General features: G+C 39.2%; 2 protein-coding genes across 3 annotated transcripts; both read left to right on the top strand.

The window, feature by feature from the left end:
* The first annotated feature begins 504 nt into the window (after window positions 1–504).
* On the top strand, window positions 505–7,135 carry LOC143888839 (uncharacterized). The gene is made up of 3 exons (XM_077393234.1): window positions 505–541; window positions 4,746–5,662; window positions 5,729–7,135. Exons 1-3 carry the CDS (start codon window positions 505–507, stop codon window positions 7,133–7,135), a joined length of 2,361 nt encoding a protein of 786 aa, XP_077249349.1.
* Window positions 7,136–7,567: 432 nt separating this feature from the next.
* On the top strand, window positions 7,568–10,533 carry LOC143887385 (G-type lectin S-receptor-like serine/threonine-protein kinase At1g34300). 2 transcript variants are annotated; one of them, XM_077391482.1, is made up of 2 exons: window positions 7,568–8,037; window positions 8,115–10,533. In XM_077391482.1, exons 1-2 carry the CDS (start codon window positions 7,840–7,842, stop codon window positions 10,155–10,157), a joined length of 2,241 nt encoding a protein of 746 aa, XP_077247597.1. In that variant the 5' UTR covers window positions 7,568–7,839; the 3' UTR covers window positions 10,158–10,533. The 2 variants fall into 2 exon arrangements, with proteins under 2 accessions (XP_077247597.1, XP_077247596.1); XM_077391481.1 differs by having other exon boundaries at window positions 7,568–10,533.
* The last annotated feature ends 7,404 nt before the right edge of the window (window positions 10,534–17,937 follow it).

Raw genomic sequence — 17,937 nt, 5'->3', positions numbered from 1 at the left:
CCCTTGGAACCACTGTCCGTAGCTTCCAGTGGGGATTTGGATATCTGTGGCGATACAAAAACATGTCGGGTGTGGTAGCTATAGATGAAGGTGGGGCTTGAGAGAAGAGAGTGAGAAAGAGAAAGAGGGAAAGGGGGAGAGAGTGAGTTTCCTCTTGGGTTTCTATTACATTATTTTTCTTGGCATTCTCTTGTGTACGGCCTTGGTTGAGAGGGTATGGAAAGGGTTGCAGGTTCATGTTAACCCATTGTAATCCTTATAATTTTGCCTTTTCATAGTGGAAGATCGTGTTCTTGCCTATGGATGTAGGCATCTTAGCTGAACCACATAAAATCTCGGTGTTCATCTTATGGTCTGTGTTTATTTTTACTATTCCATTTATTTGTGCACGAGTGGATCAGATTTGATTGACAAGTTTTCTCAACAATATAAGAAGCCTGTGAGAAGCCCAAGCCCACCTGACCTCATCCCATATGATATCAATATTAGGGATGTCAACGGACGATGGATCCACGGTCTATTGGATCCAAAGAATCCGAAGGTTAGTGGACAGGATTTGAATACAACAGCTAGGTATAAGCATGTCCATTGGATCCATACACTATAGTCCAAAAGTTGTGGAATATGACTCAGTCCTTCATCGAGGGGCCCACCACGAAGATGACATGAAAATCACTTAGATGATGCATTTGTAGTCATTCAACTAGAGGAGATGAATGCAGACCATTGCTCATTTTCACTTGGCCATTTATCTATAACTCCTCTGATCAAATGTCCAAGAATGTTGTTTCAAGCCATGCCACTTCTATTATGGGTAAGGCCGTAAGGGTGTCAATGGAAGTAGACGTCCCGATGGATCTAAAGGATTCGAATGTTAATAGACAAGATTTGGCACTATAGTTTGATCCGAACCATACCAGCCGGATCTAGACTAAACAATAGTAGGATCCAATAGAACTTACCTCAATCGGCCATCTAGTCGATAGATCCAGGGCTAGATCTTCCACTACCACTCTGGTCGAACACTAGAACTAGAGTTTTTTCCCATTGTGTCCTGCCTACAAATCTTTTTTTTATTTGGACCACAAGTAGGGCCCACATATTTGGATCCATTAGAGGAGCCCATAAAACCTCACTGTAACATCAAAATCGAATACAAACTCTTAATACTTCAAAGTTGAATATTTGGGTTGATGACTAATGCACAACTTCAATTCTTGTACGATCCTTTAAGTTGAAGTCGTAGTTCAAGTAAGTCTATGAGAACTTTAATTTAGATGTCGGCATATTCAAAGTTCAGTGAATGAACCCACAAAGAGACCAAACTTCTGGATTTTTGAAACTGAAACGTGCTGCTTGGGGATTGATTGACATTGAGGCAAAAGATCCATAGTTAGCTAAACATGATCAGACAAAAATACATGGGACGGGAAAAATTCAAGTTTAATACGCTATTGGTTCAAAAAAAGTAGTAAAAAAAAAAAGAAAAAAAAAAGACCGGAACACAAAAACAAATGCGTTTAAAATTTTGTCATTTACAAAATGTAGTGGAGTAAAGTCGGAAAGTTAGCCAAAAAAATAACATTTAATATGTTTAAAACACGTTTTAAACGTGTTTAAAACGTTTTCCTATGTAAAAGTTTTAAGGGAGTATTAAATGTCAAACTAATAAAACGTGTTTAGTTTAAAATGGAGAGAGAGAGAGGTTACTGCCCTTAACCTCTAGTAGGGGCGACATGGAAGAGAATGAAAAAAAAGGGCAGCCAAGTGCCCAAGGCTCCCGCCAATTCGAGGTCTGGGTAGATTTACGCTGCCTTCCCTTGCTTTGCAGATAGGCTGTTTCGCTGACTCAAAACCTGTGACCACCAGGTCATAGGGAAGAAAAGAGAGAAGTACGAATTGTAGGCTCATGTTTCAAGAAATTACAGATTTCGGGCACCTTTTAAAACAAGAATGAACTACGGGCTAATCTTCAAAATCGGGTGGTCAAAAGACCTTGATACCCTTATGACATGGACAGAGTCTTCCTTTTTCATTACTGCCTCTTAAATTGGCGCGCTTCACGAGGCTTCTTTTAGTTCATTTGAATGTGTATTTGAACTGACAGAACCTTGGGTTCGTTTCTATCTTGGCCGTCGAAAATAACTAGAGACAGATGGATGCTTGACATGTGTTGGAAATTTTTTTGGAACGCTAACAACCCAAAGTCAATCATTATCTTTTCTCACTTCTCTTTTGGCTTAGAACCGTAACGTTATTGAATATGTCTCTTTTGGCTTAGAATCTTTTCACTTCTCTGTTGGTCCTCACTTCTCTTTCGGCTTACAACGGTAAAGTTATTGAATATGTCTCTTTTGGCTTAGAACGGCGACGTTATTGAATATTTTATTATTTCTCACGTATCTTTTGGCTGAGTAACACCACCAGAATATTAAGGGGTACGCCGACGTAAATAAAGGGGTATGCCAGCGGAAATAGGGTGTAAGCAGAAATAGGGTGTACGCTGGAGGAATTCATGGGTCCGCCGACGGAAATAAGGTGTACGACGGCAGAAATAATGGGTACGCCGGCGTAGATAATGGGGTACGCTGGCGGACATAGAGTGTAAGCGGAAATAGGGTGCACGCCGCGGAATTCATGGGTACGCCGGCGTAAATAATGTGGTAAGCCGGCGTAAATAATGATGACCAAAAGAGAAGAGAAAAGAATCTAAGCCAAAAGAGACGTATTCAATAACGTTACCGTTCTAAGCCAAAAGAGAACTGAGAAAAGATAATGATTGACTTTGGGTTGTCAGCGTTCCAAAAAGTTTTCCAACACGTGTCAAGCATTCATCCAGTCTCTAGTTATTTCCGATGGCCAAGATAGAAATGAACCCAAGGTTCTGTCGGTTCAAATACACATTCAAACGAACCAAAAGAAGCCTCATGAAGGGCGCCAATTTAATAGATAGTAATGAAAAAAGAGGACTCTACGCACTGGCGATGGCACTTGAAGCATAAGGGGGGCAATTGCCCCCCTTATTTTTTTGTGAAAAATATCTACTTGAATATTTTAATATTTTTTTTTATACTTTATTGTTTTCACTTATAAGTAATAAGTTATAACTTTCATTTCTTATAAACCTCCCCTGTCCTCACTCCTCACGAGTTCACCGTTCAACGGTTCAAGGCAAAAGAAAACCCTAGCTGAGTAGCTGCCTCTTCTCAGTTTTCACTTCTCACCGGCTGTTCATGCCGCAGCTTCATTTTTCCGGCAAAAACGTAAACTTTGCAGCCAGGTACTCACTCTCTCTCTCTCTCTCTCTTTATTTTTTGCCCGTTTTTTTGTTGAAACTTCAAGCAGACATTTCTGCTAATCTACTATTCTAGACTTTCTAGTCTTTTGGGTCTGATTTGGGGGTTTCTATATGCTCTCATTTTTTTATTTTTTTGCAACAATTTCATGGTAGCCAGGGTTCAATTTCTGATTTGGGGGTTTTTGATTCATTCGGTTTTTAGTTCATTCGGTTTTTGGTTCATTCGGTTTTTGGTTCCACGCATAACGGCATGTGGTGGAAAGTCATAAAGGAGGGCCTTTACTGCCTGTAAATTTATTGTTTTTTGTTACTACTACATTTTCTAAGTTAGTTGGGAGAGAAAGAGAAATTTCCAAATTCCAATAATCTGTTTGATTCAGAGCATTCTGTATTACTTTTGCGGCCCTCTACTGTTTGATGACGCATCAACATTAACTAGAGGCACCATTTGAAAATGAATCGACACTCATCTCACCGCTTGGTCCAGTGACTCCCTTTTCATAGAGGAGGTGTTTGATTAAGATAGAATAAGTCTGATGATTAGGCTTGCATCCAACAATAATGAAACAGCTGCTGCGATTCTCACTTGATGTAAAAAAACATGACCTCTATTTCTCTAAATGTGGACCCAAGCTAAAATTGAAGGCTGTGTTAAGGTTGTGTTAAGCTCCTAAATCATTCTATCATTAAATGCTAATACACAGCTCATTGGTGTGGAGTAGAAACTTCAGACAAGTGGGCTCATATAGTCATTTACAGAGCAATTGTGAATTTGTGAGCGGAAAGCTCTATTGTTTGAGTTCATCATAACTTATTCCAAGATTTCTTTTGGCCACAGTTGCTTCCACATTGAGATTTCCCCCTTGCTGTGTAGTTTCCTAATTCCTCCATAGAAACCATCTGCTTCATTTCCTCTAGCTCTGTTAAAATGAAAGTATCAACAATCATGTGCAGGGAGCAAGTAAAACTTTCAATTGTTAAATGTATCAACAATCATGTGCAGGGAGCAAGTATCCTGTTTTGGTGTATTTCTGGGCGTAAACAATAAAATTTTTAACCACATGATTTCAATCACTTCACCAAACATTTTAAATTTTAGCCACATGAAAATTATATATAACTTGAACAATGTGATAGTACAATTGAAAAGTTACTAGTCTAGATGAAATTAAATGGATAAGAAAAGCTAAAAGGTATGATTAGATCTTTCTAACCACTATTATGACAATGGTTAAGTTTTGTAGTTTATTTTTGTTGGGTTTTCAATCTATTGGGTTCTGATTTGTGGAAGCTTTTTATTTAGGGTAAGTCATTACTAATTGTTATTGAATCAATAGTTAGTGAATAATTTTTTTAGCATTCTTTTACATTGATATAGTGATTGATAATTAAATATTTTTTTGATATAGTGATAGAAGTTCTTTGTCTTTCTTGTTTGTTTTTTTAGGTATGGAAAAATATTTTTCGAGAGTACCGTCGTTAAGGTTGATAACCCCTCCTACAACTTCAATTATCCCCACCAAAGAACGAGAAAATTCTAAAAGAATTCGATTGGAACTTGATCCTAAAAATCCTCCTGCTGATCCCGGATTAAGAAGGCCAATAATTGATTATCATCATAATGATAGGGCAAAAGTTCGAATGATATACTTAGGAATGGGTCCAATTCAACCACGTAATCATGATTTTCCTCAAATTATGCAAGGAAAAGAGAATAGGCGGTTTAATCAAAAATGGTTTGATGATTATCCTACTTGGTTGGAGTATAGCATTGCAAAAGACGCGGCTTATTGTTTGTGTTGCTATCTTTTTAAATCGGATAGTAAGGAGCATGTGGGAAGTTGTGATGCTTTTGTTGTTAAGGGGTTCTCTAATTGGAAGAAAGTAGAAAGATTTGGAAAACATATAGGGGGTCCTAATAGTGCTCATAATCAAGCTTCGAGTAAATGTGAAGCTCTTAGGAATCAAGAGCAACATATTGAAGCGTTGGTAAATAAGCAAACAGAGCAACAACAAAGTGACTATCGAATTCGCTTGCATGCTTCAGTTTTGAATGCTCGATTCCTTTTAGAACAAGGTTTACCTTTTCGCGGGCATGATGAATCTTGTGACTCGCTTAACCAAGAAAATTTTCGTCAGCATTTGAAGTTCATGACCATGATTAATGAAGATATGAAGAGGGTTTGTGTGGAGAAGTGTCCTGGGAATCTCAAACTAGTGACTTCAGATATCCAAAAGGATATAGTGAGTGCATGTGCAATTGAAACCACTAACTCAATCATTAAAGATCTCGGGGATTCATTGTTTTCTATTTTGGTTGATGAAGCTCGTGATGTTTCTAGCAAGGAGCAAATGGCCGTAGTTATACGTTATGTAGATAAGCTTGGGCATGTGGTTGAGCGTTTGTTAGGTATTACTCACGTTCCCAACACCACTGCTACATCCCTTAAGGAAGAAATTGAAGCAATATTGGCCAAGCATAAATTGAGCATATCGAGACTTCGTGGTCAAGGATATGATGGGGCAAGTAACATGCAAGGGGAGTTTAATGGTCTTAAAGCACTAATCTTGAAGGAGAATGAATATGCTTACTATGTTCATTGTTTTGCTCATCAATTACAGTTGGCATTAGTTGGTGTTGCAAAAAAAAATATGAACATCTCCGATCTCTTTTTTTTAGTTACAAATGTAGTAAATGTGGTTGGGGGTTCTTGTAAGCGCCATGATATTCTTCAGGAGATTCAACTTGCAAAAATTAAGGAAGCACTTGAAAATGGTGAGCTTTCAAATGGACAAGGACTTAATCAAGAGACCACACTCAAACGTGCGGGGGATACACGTTGGAGCTCACACTATAGAACACTGGTTAGTTTGGAATATATGTTTTCCTCTATTCTTGATGTGCTTGATCTTATTGTCAAAGATATGAAGTTGAGTTCAGATCAAAGGCATGAAGCACATAATCTCTTGAAATCATTGCAAACTTTTGAATTCACATTTTCCCTTCATTTGATGATAAGTTTATTGGGAATTACAAATGAATTGTCGCAAGCATTACAAAGGAAGGATCAAGATATTGTGAATGCCATGACATTAGTGAGAATATCAAAACAACGACTACAATTGATGCGAGACAATGGATGGAATTCTTTGTTAGATGAAATTTCTTCATTTTGTGCTAAACATGACATAGAAGTCTCTAACATGGTTGATACTTATGTTGTTCCCGGAAGAGTGCGACGGCATGTAGATAAAAGAACGGTCTTGCACCATTTTCAAGTTGAGTTGTTTTTTCAAGTTATAGACTTGCAACTTCAAGAGCTCAATGGTCGTTTCAATGAAGCAAATACAGAGTTGCTTCTATGTGTAGCATGTTTGAATCCAAGTGATTCATTTTATGCATTTGATAAAGATAAGTTGATTCGACTCTCTAAGTTTTATCTAAAAGAATTTCCGGAAGTTCAATATTCTACAAAAGAATTAGACAACCAACTTGAAACATATATTCTTGATATGAGGTCTAATACCCACTTTGTGAATTTGAAAGGAATTGGAGATCTTGCTGAAAAAATGGTTGAGAAGGGAAAGCATGCCTTGTATCCACTTGTTTACAAGCTCATCACATTGGTACTAATTTTACCAGTAGCAACTGCAACCGTTGAGAGGGCCTTTTCTGCCATGAAGATCTTGAAGAATCGATTACGCAATAGAATGTCGGATCAATTTATGGCCGATTGCTTGATTCCATATGTTGAGAAGGATATTTTTGGTAACATCGATGATGAGACAATCATGTGTCGTTTCCAAAAAATGAGACCGCGTCGAGGAAGCCTATAAAATTTTCTTATGGTCATGTTATTAGGTTTTGCACTCTAAAATTGTAAGATGTCATTTTTGTTTACCTCAATGTATGTTGGTGATGGAATATATATGAGGGTTTTTTTTGGAAACTATAATATTGCTTTCATTTGTTTGGAGAAAAAAAATTACTATAATTTTTGCCCCCCTTATTCAAAATTTCTGGCATCGCCCCTGACTCTACGGATGTCAAAAGGATATCAGGGTCTTTTGAAAACCCGATTTTGAAGATTAGCCCGTGTTTCATTCTTGTTTTAAAAGGTGCCTTCCGTAATCTGTAATTTCTCGAAACATCAGCTCCATTCCGTACTTTTCTCGGAAGAAAATAAGGGGGGTGGAATTGTCAGGTTCTGTAAATAAGTCATCTCAAACATTCGTTTCCTATATTCAAAGTCTTTTGTCTGATTTCAACTCTCGTAATCTCATGTCTAAACTCTCATCTACTCTTTTAAAACCTCCCCTGGCCCGAAGAAAAACAGCAAGAAAAAAAAAACAAACTCACTCAAAAATGGCATTTCTCTCTTCTCCATCTCTACTCTCTCTCCCCTTTCTTCTCCTTCTTCTAATATTCCAACCCCATATCTCTGCACAAATCTCTCCTGGCTCAACTCTCTTAGCCACTGACCTCAACACTACATGGAATTCCCCAAATCGAACATTCTCTTTCGGTTTTCTCCCAAACAATGAAAACCCATCTTCCTTTCTTGCCTCAATTTCATATAGCAGAGTGCCCATCTGGAAAGCTGGAACCGTTGATCTTGGTGGGACCCTCCAATTCCAATCCAACGGCAATCTCCGCCTCCTCAACGGCTCTGGATTCATCATCTGGCAATCAGGCACCGAAAACCTCGGAATTACGACTGCTACCCTTGATGATTCAGGTAATTTCGCTCTAAAAAATGGGAGCTCTGTTACCCTTTGGGATACTTTTAATAATCCAACTGATACAATATTACAGAACCAGAATTTCAGTTCAGGGAAGACTCTACGATCTGGGATTTACTCTTTTCATCTTACAATGTCTGGAAATCTAACGCTTACATGGAATGAGAGTATAATTTATTGGAATCAGGGTTTGAATTCTAGTTTCAATTCAAATAGGAATCTCAGTTCACCTATCTTGACTCTCCAATCAACTGGAATCCTAACGATTTTCGATCTTTCGCTTCCGAATCCTGTCAATGTAGTTTATAGCAGTGATTATAGTGATAATGGTGATTTTATTAGGTTTTTGAGGTTGGATTCTGATGGGAATTTGAGGGTTTATAGCTCTTTTAGGGGTAGTGGGATTGCTATTGATAGGTGGTCTGCTGTTTTAGATCAGTGTAGGGTTTTTGGGTGGTGTGGTAACATGGGCATTTGTAGATATAATGATACTGATCCTGTTTGTGGCTGCCTGTCGGAGAATTTCGAGGCTTCGGATCCGAATGATAGTAGAAAGGGGTGTAGGAGGAAACAGGAGATTGCGAATTGTCCTAATAGTGCTACTATGTTGCAAATGGAACATACCCAGTTCTTGACTTACTTTCCTGAGCTTTCTAATGAGCCCTACTCTGGTGGGATCACTGCTTGTAGGACTAATTGTTTATCTGGTGCTTCGTGTGTTGCGTCCACAGTTCTAGCTGATGGGACGGGACAATGTTACTCGAAGCTCGGGAATTTCGTTAGTGGGTATCAATCTCCTTCTCTTCCAAGCACTTCTTTCGTCAAGGTCTGTGGCCCAGCCCTTGCATACCAGCCCCCATCTAATTCCAGCCAGACCCAGAAAAATTCGTCCAAGTTGAATGCCCGTGTGATCGCTATTGTGGTTATAGCTACTGTTCTTGGTTTGATTCTTGTGGAAGTTGGGCTGTGGTGTGGTCTCTGTAGGAAAAACTCTAAATTCGGTGGGTTGTCATCGCAGTATGCCCTTCTTGAGTATGCTTCTGGAGCTCCAGTTCAGTTCTCATTCAAGGATCTTCAACGCTCGACCAAGGGGTTTGGTGAGAAACTTGGAGCTGGAGGGTTTGGGACTGTTTATAGAGGGGTTCTTGCTAATAGGACCGTGGTTGCCGTGAAGCAACTCGAAGGGATTGAACAAGGGGAGAAACAATTTCGGATGGAGGTCGCAACGATAAGTAGCACACACCATTTGAATTTAGTGAGGTTGATTGGATTTTGCTCCGAAGGTCGCCATAGGTTGCTGGTTTACGAGTTCATGAAAAATGGGTCTCTAGATAATTTTCTATTCTCGACAGGGTCATCGGAGAAATTGGATTGGGACACTCAGTTCAATATAGCACTTGGGACTGCGAGGGGGATTACGTATCTACATGAAGAGTGCCGAGATTGCATAGTTCACTGTGATATAAAGCCAGAGAACATCCTGTTGGATGAGAATTTCAATGCTAAGGTCTCAGATTTTGGTCTTGCCAAGCTCGTCAATCCTAAGGATCACCGTTACCGATCCTTGACCACTGTTAGGGGGACTAGGGGATACTTAGCGCCGGAATGGCTGGCTAATCTTCCTATCACTTCCAAATCCGATGTTTACAGCTATGGGATGGTGTTGTTGGAGATTGTTAGTGGGCGAAGGAACTTCGATGTCTCGGAGGAGACAGGTAGGAAGAAGTTCTCACTATGGGCGTATGAAGAATTTGACAGGGGAAACATTGGGAACATTGTCGACAATAGGCTTGCTGAGCAGGAGGTGGATGTGGAGCAACTGTATAGAGCAATTCAGGTGAGCTTCTGGTGCATCCAAGAGCAGCCGTCGCAGAGGCCGTCTATGGGGAAGGTGGTACAGATGTTGGAAGGGATTGTAGTGATTGAGAAGCCTCCAGCTCCAAAGACCATGGAAGGGTCTCTGACCGGTATAAGTACCAGTGTCAGTGCTATCTCCACCTTTGTAGGGTCAGCCCCTGCCCCTTCTTCAAGCTCTTCTCCCCTAGCTTTAGATTCATTTTCTGTTTCAAGGAGGAATATTGAGAAGGCATCCTCCACTTCTACTTGGAATGGATAGAACAACATTTGATTGATTATTTATGGGAGCTTATTCTTGCTTGCAATGATAGTTTGTCTGCAATTACTGGTTTATACTGCTGTTCTTCAAACCTCAGTTACCAGCGGGTGGACTGGTTGCCAAAAGTTAGGGAAAATTCCAAAGCGCCAAGGGATCGTGAGACTGAATTTAATAGTGCCACGGTGCATAGATTTTGGTAACTCATATCTCTCGTCTACTGGTTTTCTTCTCATTCAGCTGTTCTGTTGTATTTGTAACTCTAGGGATTTTATCCATGTAATATTACTGTTGTATACATATGATTACTGTTGTATGCATATGATTAATAACCCAAGATTATTGAATGTTTAAGGTTGTGCTTTATTAAGTGAATTGTATGTGATTATGCATGCAAAACCTACACATTCACATTCATTCTTGTATAGACCTTTCGAATGTAAGAAATCCATAATATTTTAGAGAAAGTCAGAGCGCTAAAGTGTGTATTTTTCTTATAAGAAATTTGAAAACTGTCTTTGATGAAGTAGAATTTCAACTACCCATAAAGTGATGAGTGTCAGATTATTCAGATCCATAGATCCATGGTGCAAACTGTCTGTGAAACACTCTCCGAAAGGCCCAGGAAGTGTAGGAATGCCTCTCCCCTTGGACTTAGTACTTCTCTTCCCAGTGTCTTTGCCAGCCTCAGGATGTTTTTTCTTTCTATTTGGAACCAAGAATATTTCTTTGAATGAGATAAAAGATTTAAAATTAAGGCTACATAAGGACAATCCCAACATAAAGGTATGTAAACCCAGCTCAATGGCTAACTGGATAATTTACACACCTCAGCATGCTATGTACCTCACAATGTTTTTGTTTCTAAGTTGATGTATTCACCTCTCATTTTAAATTCTTCCAAAGCAACAACTTTTATTTTTGGGAGAACACCTTTACAAAGGAAACCTCTTAGTGCCATTGGCAGTTGGAAAAAATAAATTCAAGGCCTTGAATTAGACTAAAAATATATGACAATCCTATGTAGTCTGTAACACATCTTCATGCTTAAAAGAAATTAGTCCGAAACATGTTCATGCTCAAATTTTAAATTATACAGAAGAGAACAATCAGCCTTTACTATATCTAAATGACAAACCTTTAGCGGCATCTTAAGCCAGATTTAAATCCTCTTGTTCTAATAATTTGGCAAGAATTTTTCTTATGTTAATTTGGCAAGAATTACAGCACCATCAACATCAGCATTTGCAGCAATTGTGAATGTTAGGACCTAAAGAATACAATTTCCATCAAATGACAACATCTAGAAATAAACCATCAAAGGAGGTGACAAGCAGTAAAATGTTAGGACCTTCAGAGCATTCTGAATTATTTGAAATCCTCTTTTCTGGTTACTGTTTGATGTTTGGAGCTTATCAAATTCTCTTGTAACATATAATAGAGCACCACCACCACCTGTAGAAAGGAATCATTTCATTAATGTGGAGACATTGTTTACCTAAAACAAATAAATATAAATGTACCTGGAACAATACCCTCCTCCACTGCTGCCCTTGTAAAATAAATTCAAAGCATCCATAACCCTGTCCTTTCTCTCTCCAACTTCTGCCTCACTTTCTCAATCAATCTGTAGAGTATATGGTCAATTGCAATCAGAAGGGCAAAAGTAAACCTTAAGAACAGAGTTATGTAAACATCAAGTTATCGATGACAAAGAAATTCAATTTGTTGCAGAGCACATTCAAATAAGCATAGGTATATTACAATACTTTTTTTTTGAAATATCAAGCATTTCAAACCAAGATATATTACAAACCTTTTTGGCAGTACCAAGCATTTTAACATCGACTTTCTCAAGGTTCAAGCCATCATTATCCAGTGATAACTTACACATAAAAAACTGCAACATAAATTTTTAGCCATCTAACACAACAAAATTTAGGTGCAAGGAGTCATATCTAACCTCTCCTCCTGTAAGAAGGGCAAGAATTTCATGACTAAACTTGTTAATACTGGCAATCGATAAAAGAGCATTACATATCATCTTTGTTCTGAACAGCATGCATTTTAAGTACCAATTTTCAGTGAGACCTTTGAATAAGTTATTTTACACACTTAAGGACCATTTCATATGAAGACCATTACCTTTAAAGCCAGCTCCATTATTTTGACAAGAGAATCCAAGTCTGAGATCTTCTTTATCATGAATAAGGATCAACGGATTTTCCAGTTCCTGCCTACATGTAAATCATAATCATTTGCATACAGAAAAGGCTCAATTCCAAGTTTAATAGAGTAGCCTTCCAACAGCCGAAGGATAAAAAATATCCTTAAAGAAATGAGAGATGAAAAAATAACAGAAATAATTCTTGTGAGTTCCAGGTCATCGCAATGGGGCAGCTAATGCAAAATCCTTGGACTTCTCTTTCAGTATCAATTTTCATCATGATTGAACAAACAAACATGAAGATGGCACATAAAATAATTATATAATGTATCGAGTCATCTTCATGAAATTACAGTAAACATAAATGACTCACCTATCAAGTTTCTACTCTAGCTAACATGAAATTATTGACAGGGACTTTGCATTCACTTCATTATCCATTACAATACCACAAAATTCCATAGAAAAAGAAACAATAGTTGATCATTTACGCCCAGACGAGTTGCATCTGAACCCCTCATTTATCACATGCAGATAACATAAACTGCTGCCCAACCCGAAATAGAAATAGTTACATCAGGCAAGAAACGATGTATACGCAAACCAATGGGATGTTGCAATGGAGAAAACCAATAATAAATCATGCTGAACTGTTGCTCCGTTTGGTTGGCGGAATTTTTTTGGTTCTTGGGACTTTTGTGGAATATCCGCAGGAAACCCACGTTTGGTTGCTGGGCCCAAAATAATACCAGGAACCAAAATAACCCCGTACGAAACCCTATCCTGGAAAAAAAAAAACTCCTAAGAACCAAAATAATCCCAGGAACCAAAAATAAGCTTGCAAAAGAGTTTTTTTCTTCCCAACAGTTCAAGCAACCAAATAGTTTTTTTCTAACCGGCACGAATTAGCCCACTTTACACAAGTTCCAGGCAAAGCATTTTGTCTTTCCTCCATGGATGTTTTAGCTTGGGTTATGAACCAGCTTTTTTTTTCCGCTGGGCTCATGAGTGTTTCTTAGACCTATATAGCCATGGACAGGCCCATACAAATCTACCCAGAGTGGGTAAGGATTGAGCCTATATCATCATTTTCTAAACAAGCCTGAAAGGCCCATCTTGAGCCCATCCTTGGCCCGATCATTGCAAATAGTGGGCCAAAGCGGCTTTGATTGTTGGCATGTCCTGGTCGAACTTGGCCCACTAAAATTATCCAGATGGGCCCTATCTGAAAATACTTGGATCAACTGTTTCTGAGATTGACAATTCTACTTTTATTTTGAAGGTACCTCGTCCGTGTTCACCAATTTTATTCTCTTGATATTTTTTTCCAGGAGCAAAGGTAGACATGAAGGGTTCACGTAGCCCATGCCGGATTAATCGTATTATGGGCCAGAGCAATGAACCTATTTGAAGCCGACCCCAACTAGTTTTGGTAAAAAGCTTAGTTGAGTTGAGTTGAGCAAAGGTAGACATGAATAGAGGATAGCAAGCCTATCCAATGATAAAATGAACACAGCTTCCTATTTTACGTTTGGATTGTCCAAATCAGACTCCGGAATCCATATCCTATTCCGATTCCATATGATTTCCGCATTTGGTTCAAAAAACTGAATGGAATCAGGCGGCAGAAATGACACGACACGGGGCAGAATTAAAAGGGCAAAATGCCGAATCTGATCCCATGCCAATTGGCCTAAGAAAAACTCATAAAGAGTACTTTTATTCTCTGTTATATTTGGACTTAAACTGTACATTTTTTGGCCCGGCCCAATTTTCACTAATTGAACTGATTTCTATTGAGATTTCTAGTTTATAAGGGTGTTTGCTCATCCAAATAGGAGGAATACGATGGGCCACCATTTAGCCACTAAGCCCAACCTTAATTTTCAGGGCTTTGAGCTAAAACAACATGACTTTCGGACGGTCTGAGAAAGGCCCATCTTGCTTTTTCCAAGCAAAACGGGCCAAACCCATTGACAGTCTTACTTATAAAAGGGCTTTGAGCTAAAACAACGTGGCTTTCGGACTGTCCGAGAAATGCCCAACTTTGTTTTTTCCAAGCAAAACAGGCCAACCACACCAAGATCTTTCATCTCGAATTCTTGAGCCAAAGTGGTTTTCACGTCACTCACTACAGAGAGATCAGAACCAAGAATCAACATGATGTCTACATATAAGCAAATAATCGCAACCTTTTCGACACAGAGCGAAAGTAAAGGCATTTATCTGAGTAACTGGTGTGAAAACCAAAGCTCTTTACTACCTTGTCAAATTTTTGATGCCACAATTTAGGTGTTTGTTTAAGAACATACAAAGATTTGTGTAACTTACAAACTTTGTTCTCGAAACCTTCCATGACAAACCCTTCAGGTTGGTTCATGTAGATTTCTTCTGTGAGGTCTCCATTAAGGAAAGCCATTTTGACATCCATTTGATGCACAACATACTTCTCAATAGAAGCCAAAGCAAGAAGAATTCTTATCATTGCCAAATGACAGACCGGTGAGTAAACATCAAAGTAGTCTATCCCACTGACTTGAGTATAGCCCTTAGCTACTAAACGTGCTTTATACCGAGCTATGGATCCGTCAGGATTAAGTTTCTTCTTCAAAATCCACTTACAGCCCACAGTCTTAGCCCCTATTGGCAAATCGACTAGCTGCGAAGTTTGATTTTGTAACAGAGAGCTCATTTCATCATCAATGGCTTCTGCCCACAACAAAGAGTCCCTAGATCTCATCGCTTCCTTATAGGTGGACGGATCATTCTCTACATGGTAGGTCACAAAGTCCTCACCAAATGTCTTGGGTGCTCTATCTCTTGTAGAAACTCTTAAAGGTTCTGATGTAGAAATCAGTTTAGGACAGGTGTCAGAAATATTCTGTTCAAACTCTACATGCGATTCTGTAACCATCTCAGTATCGCCTGGTAGGTTCAAACCATGATCTCTGAGAAATTTATTCTCAAAGAATACTGCATCTCTAGATTCTATAACCAAATTGGTAGATAGATCCAAAAACCGATCAGCAGCACTATCTTCTGCACCACCTAAATAAACACAAGTGTTGGTTCTAGGGCCTACCTTAGGTCTCCGGGGGTCTGGTATCCTCACATAAGCAATACAGCCCCAAGTCTTAAGAGTGTCATATCTACAAGGATGTTTCTGCCATAACTCATAAGGAGTAGAGGTCAACTTAGAGTGTGGTAGTCTATTCAAGATGTGATTTGCAGTTAAAGCTGCTTCTCCCCAATAGCTAGTGGGCATGTGTGGACCCCGATCCGAGAGAGGGGCGGGGGACGAGCCCTCACACGAACAGTCTCAGGATCATCCACGTGAATGGAGAGCTCTACCAAGGAACTCTCGAAAGAATGTGCCCCTCACAGCATGAGTGGCGATACAAAGGGTGAGATACCTCTCGATTCGGGGACTAGCCCAGATTCGAAGCGTACCTTAAATAAAGAAGAGTCGCCATCCAAGGAAGTGGGCCAAGGATCCCATACTATGCTCTGTTGCCACGGATAACCAGAGATATAAAAAGAAGGTTCGTGCCTGGTTACGAATTTGGAAGGTCCGAAGAGCACCTCGTCCGCCCAAGTGCAAGCACCTGGTCTCTTATGCCATTTATTATTGATTTTGAAGAGTTTTGGGCGAAAGTCATATGAAATGGGAACGAATATCTCCGAGAAGACGTCTATCTAATCATGCATGTCTCAGAGATGATTAATAAGCACACACAAAATAAATGAAAGAAGTGTCGCCTAAGAATAGCTAGGTTATGAGTGTCATACCTAGTTGGTGTCTGAGTTCTTATGTGCAAACACATGCATGCTACACCTAAAAGTATAGGATCTGTACATGAAAGTAAGAAAACACAGCAAAACATACAACACAAAACAATTCTATATATGACTGGACAAGATGAATCCTAAAACTCTAATGCGACTTGACTCGGACCAAGATGGCCGTCCATCCCAGCTGCTCTACGTATCACGGCCTCAGGAAGAATCGGAGTCAACGTAGTTCGATGACCTATTCTAAACTACAATGTCTAACCATCTAAAACCGCTATCATAGACTCGATCCACTAGACTCGACTGATTTTTAAAGCTTTTTTGTACGATTGCTTAAATTCAAGTGAATTGTAGTTTTTAGGACTCTCTATATGCCTAACTAATGCAAGTTGATTAGCCTTAAGCTAATGCAGGTGGGCCCTACATCCTATGTGTATCTAGGCTGTGCATCATAATAAAAATCATGGGCTGACTATATGCTTTCTAGTCTAGCCATCAGTTCGACTAAATGTCTAACTGATCAACTCGAGGCCTCCTAACTCTAGGGACACTCACGCGACAGGACACACCATATCAATACAAATCAGGACAGCCTCCTAACTCTAAAACACCCAAAAAATCTAGGACAGACTCCTAACTCTAGGGGAAGATCTTTTTGAAAAGGTTTTGAAGTATTTTTGTATTTTTAGAAGATTTGAAATGATTAATTTGAAAGGTTTGGCTGGACTTGGGATGTGGATCCTAAGTTGCACTACGTACCCTGTTGAAAGGGGCCAATCCAACGTAGTTTGGAACAGAATTTCCTAACTACTCCTAATGACTCTTGATTTTTGAGATTTTTGGTTTTTCAGATGTTTTGATGTTTTTGAAATTTCTGAATATTTTGAGTTTTTGACACAAGAGGACATAATCCTATCATCATAAGGGTAAGACAGACTCCTAATATCCCGCAAAGGTTGGACAGCATCCTATGCTTTGCGGGGGAATAGAATCACAACTCTGAAAGGGTTGGACAGCATCCTATACCTTACAGGGGTTGGATAAAATCACATGACTTGACGAGTGGTTGGATAGAATCCTAACCCCTATGATGATAGGACAGACTCCTGAAACTGAAGGACTGACTCCTATGCTAAAAACTGACCATCTAGCTAACTCTAGCTAAGGACAGACTCAAAACCAGAAGCTCTATAAAAGGGGAGAATGATGCTAGTGAGATTAGGGTAGTCTCTTAAAAGAAAAATGACAGCTGATGCTTATGAGACATGGCCTGTCTCCTATAGAAGAGAGGACAAATAAGGATGCCACCGAGACTACGCAAGTCTACTAGACGCATAGGTGGGCTCCAAGTAACCTTATCATTGCCCTTGCAACGATAAAAATGGTTAGGACAACTACCATACCAAGTTGGTCTTCAACTAAAAAGGGAGTTTCTAATGATGAGGCTAAGCAAGCCTCTTACGTGTGACTCACTAAGGAGACAAAGCCTGTCTTTTAAAGAGTATGACTTCTCTGCTGAGACATAGCTTGTCTCCCTAAAGGGTGGGCTCAAGATGACTCTTTTATTACCCTTATAATGAAAAAGGTTCCTAATGCTTAAGAGTATCTAAAAGACTGGGCAAGTCTTAAACATAAACGAGGGGACGGCTACTTGGACTGTGCACGTCCCCTAAGGATGGGCTTGGGGTATCGCCTTCATCGCCCTTGTCTTGCAATGACAAGGGAATCTAATGAACAACTAAAGAAAAACATCTAAAAAAAAAAAAAAACTAAGTTAGTTTTTTTAAAGAATAAGAAGGAAGATCTTATACTGATGAGACTAAG

This window comes from Tasmannia lanceolata, unplaced genomic scaffold, assembly GCF_043159265.1.
Source record: "Tasmannia lanceolata isolate RefF3 unplaced genomic scaffold, GAP_Taslan_0.1 ptg000012l, whole genome shotgun sequence".
Taxonomy (NCBI): Eukaryota; Viridiplantae; Streptophyta; class Magnoliopsida; order Canellales; family Winteraceae; genus Tasmannia; species Tasmannia lanceolata.
Note: the sequence above shows the minus strand (reverse complement) of the source record. Positions and strands in the feature narration are given on the sequence as shown.

Coding starts and splice junctions, on each gene's coding strand:
- LOC143888839 (XM_077393234.1), top strand. CDS start 505: ATGGATCCACGGTCTATTGGATCCAAAGAATCCGAAG. Junction 542..4,745: donor TGGATCCAAAGAATCCGAAG/GTTAGTGGACAG, acceptor TTGTTTTTTTAG/GTATGGAAAAATATTTTTCG. Junction 5,663..5,728: donor AGGAGCAAATGGCCGTAGTT/ATACGTTATGTA, acceptor CACGTTCCCAAC/ACCACTGCTACATCCCTTAA.
- LOC143887385 (XM_077391481.1), top strand. CDS start 7,581: ATGTCTAAACTCTCATCTACTCTTTTAAAACCTCCCCTGGCCCGAAGA.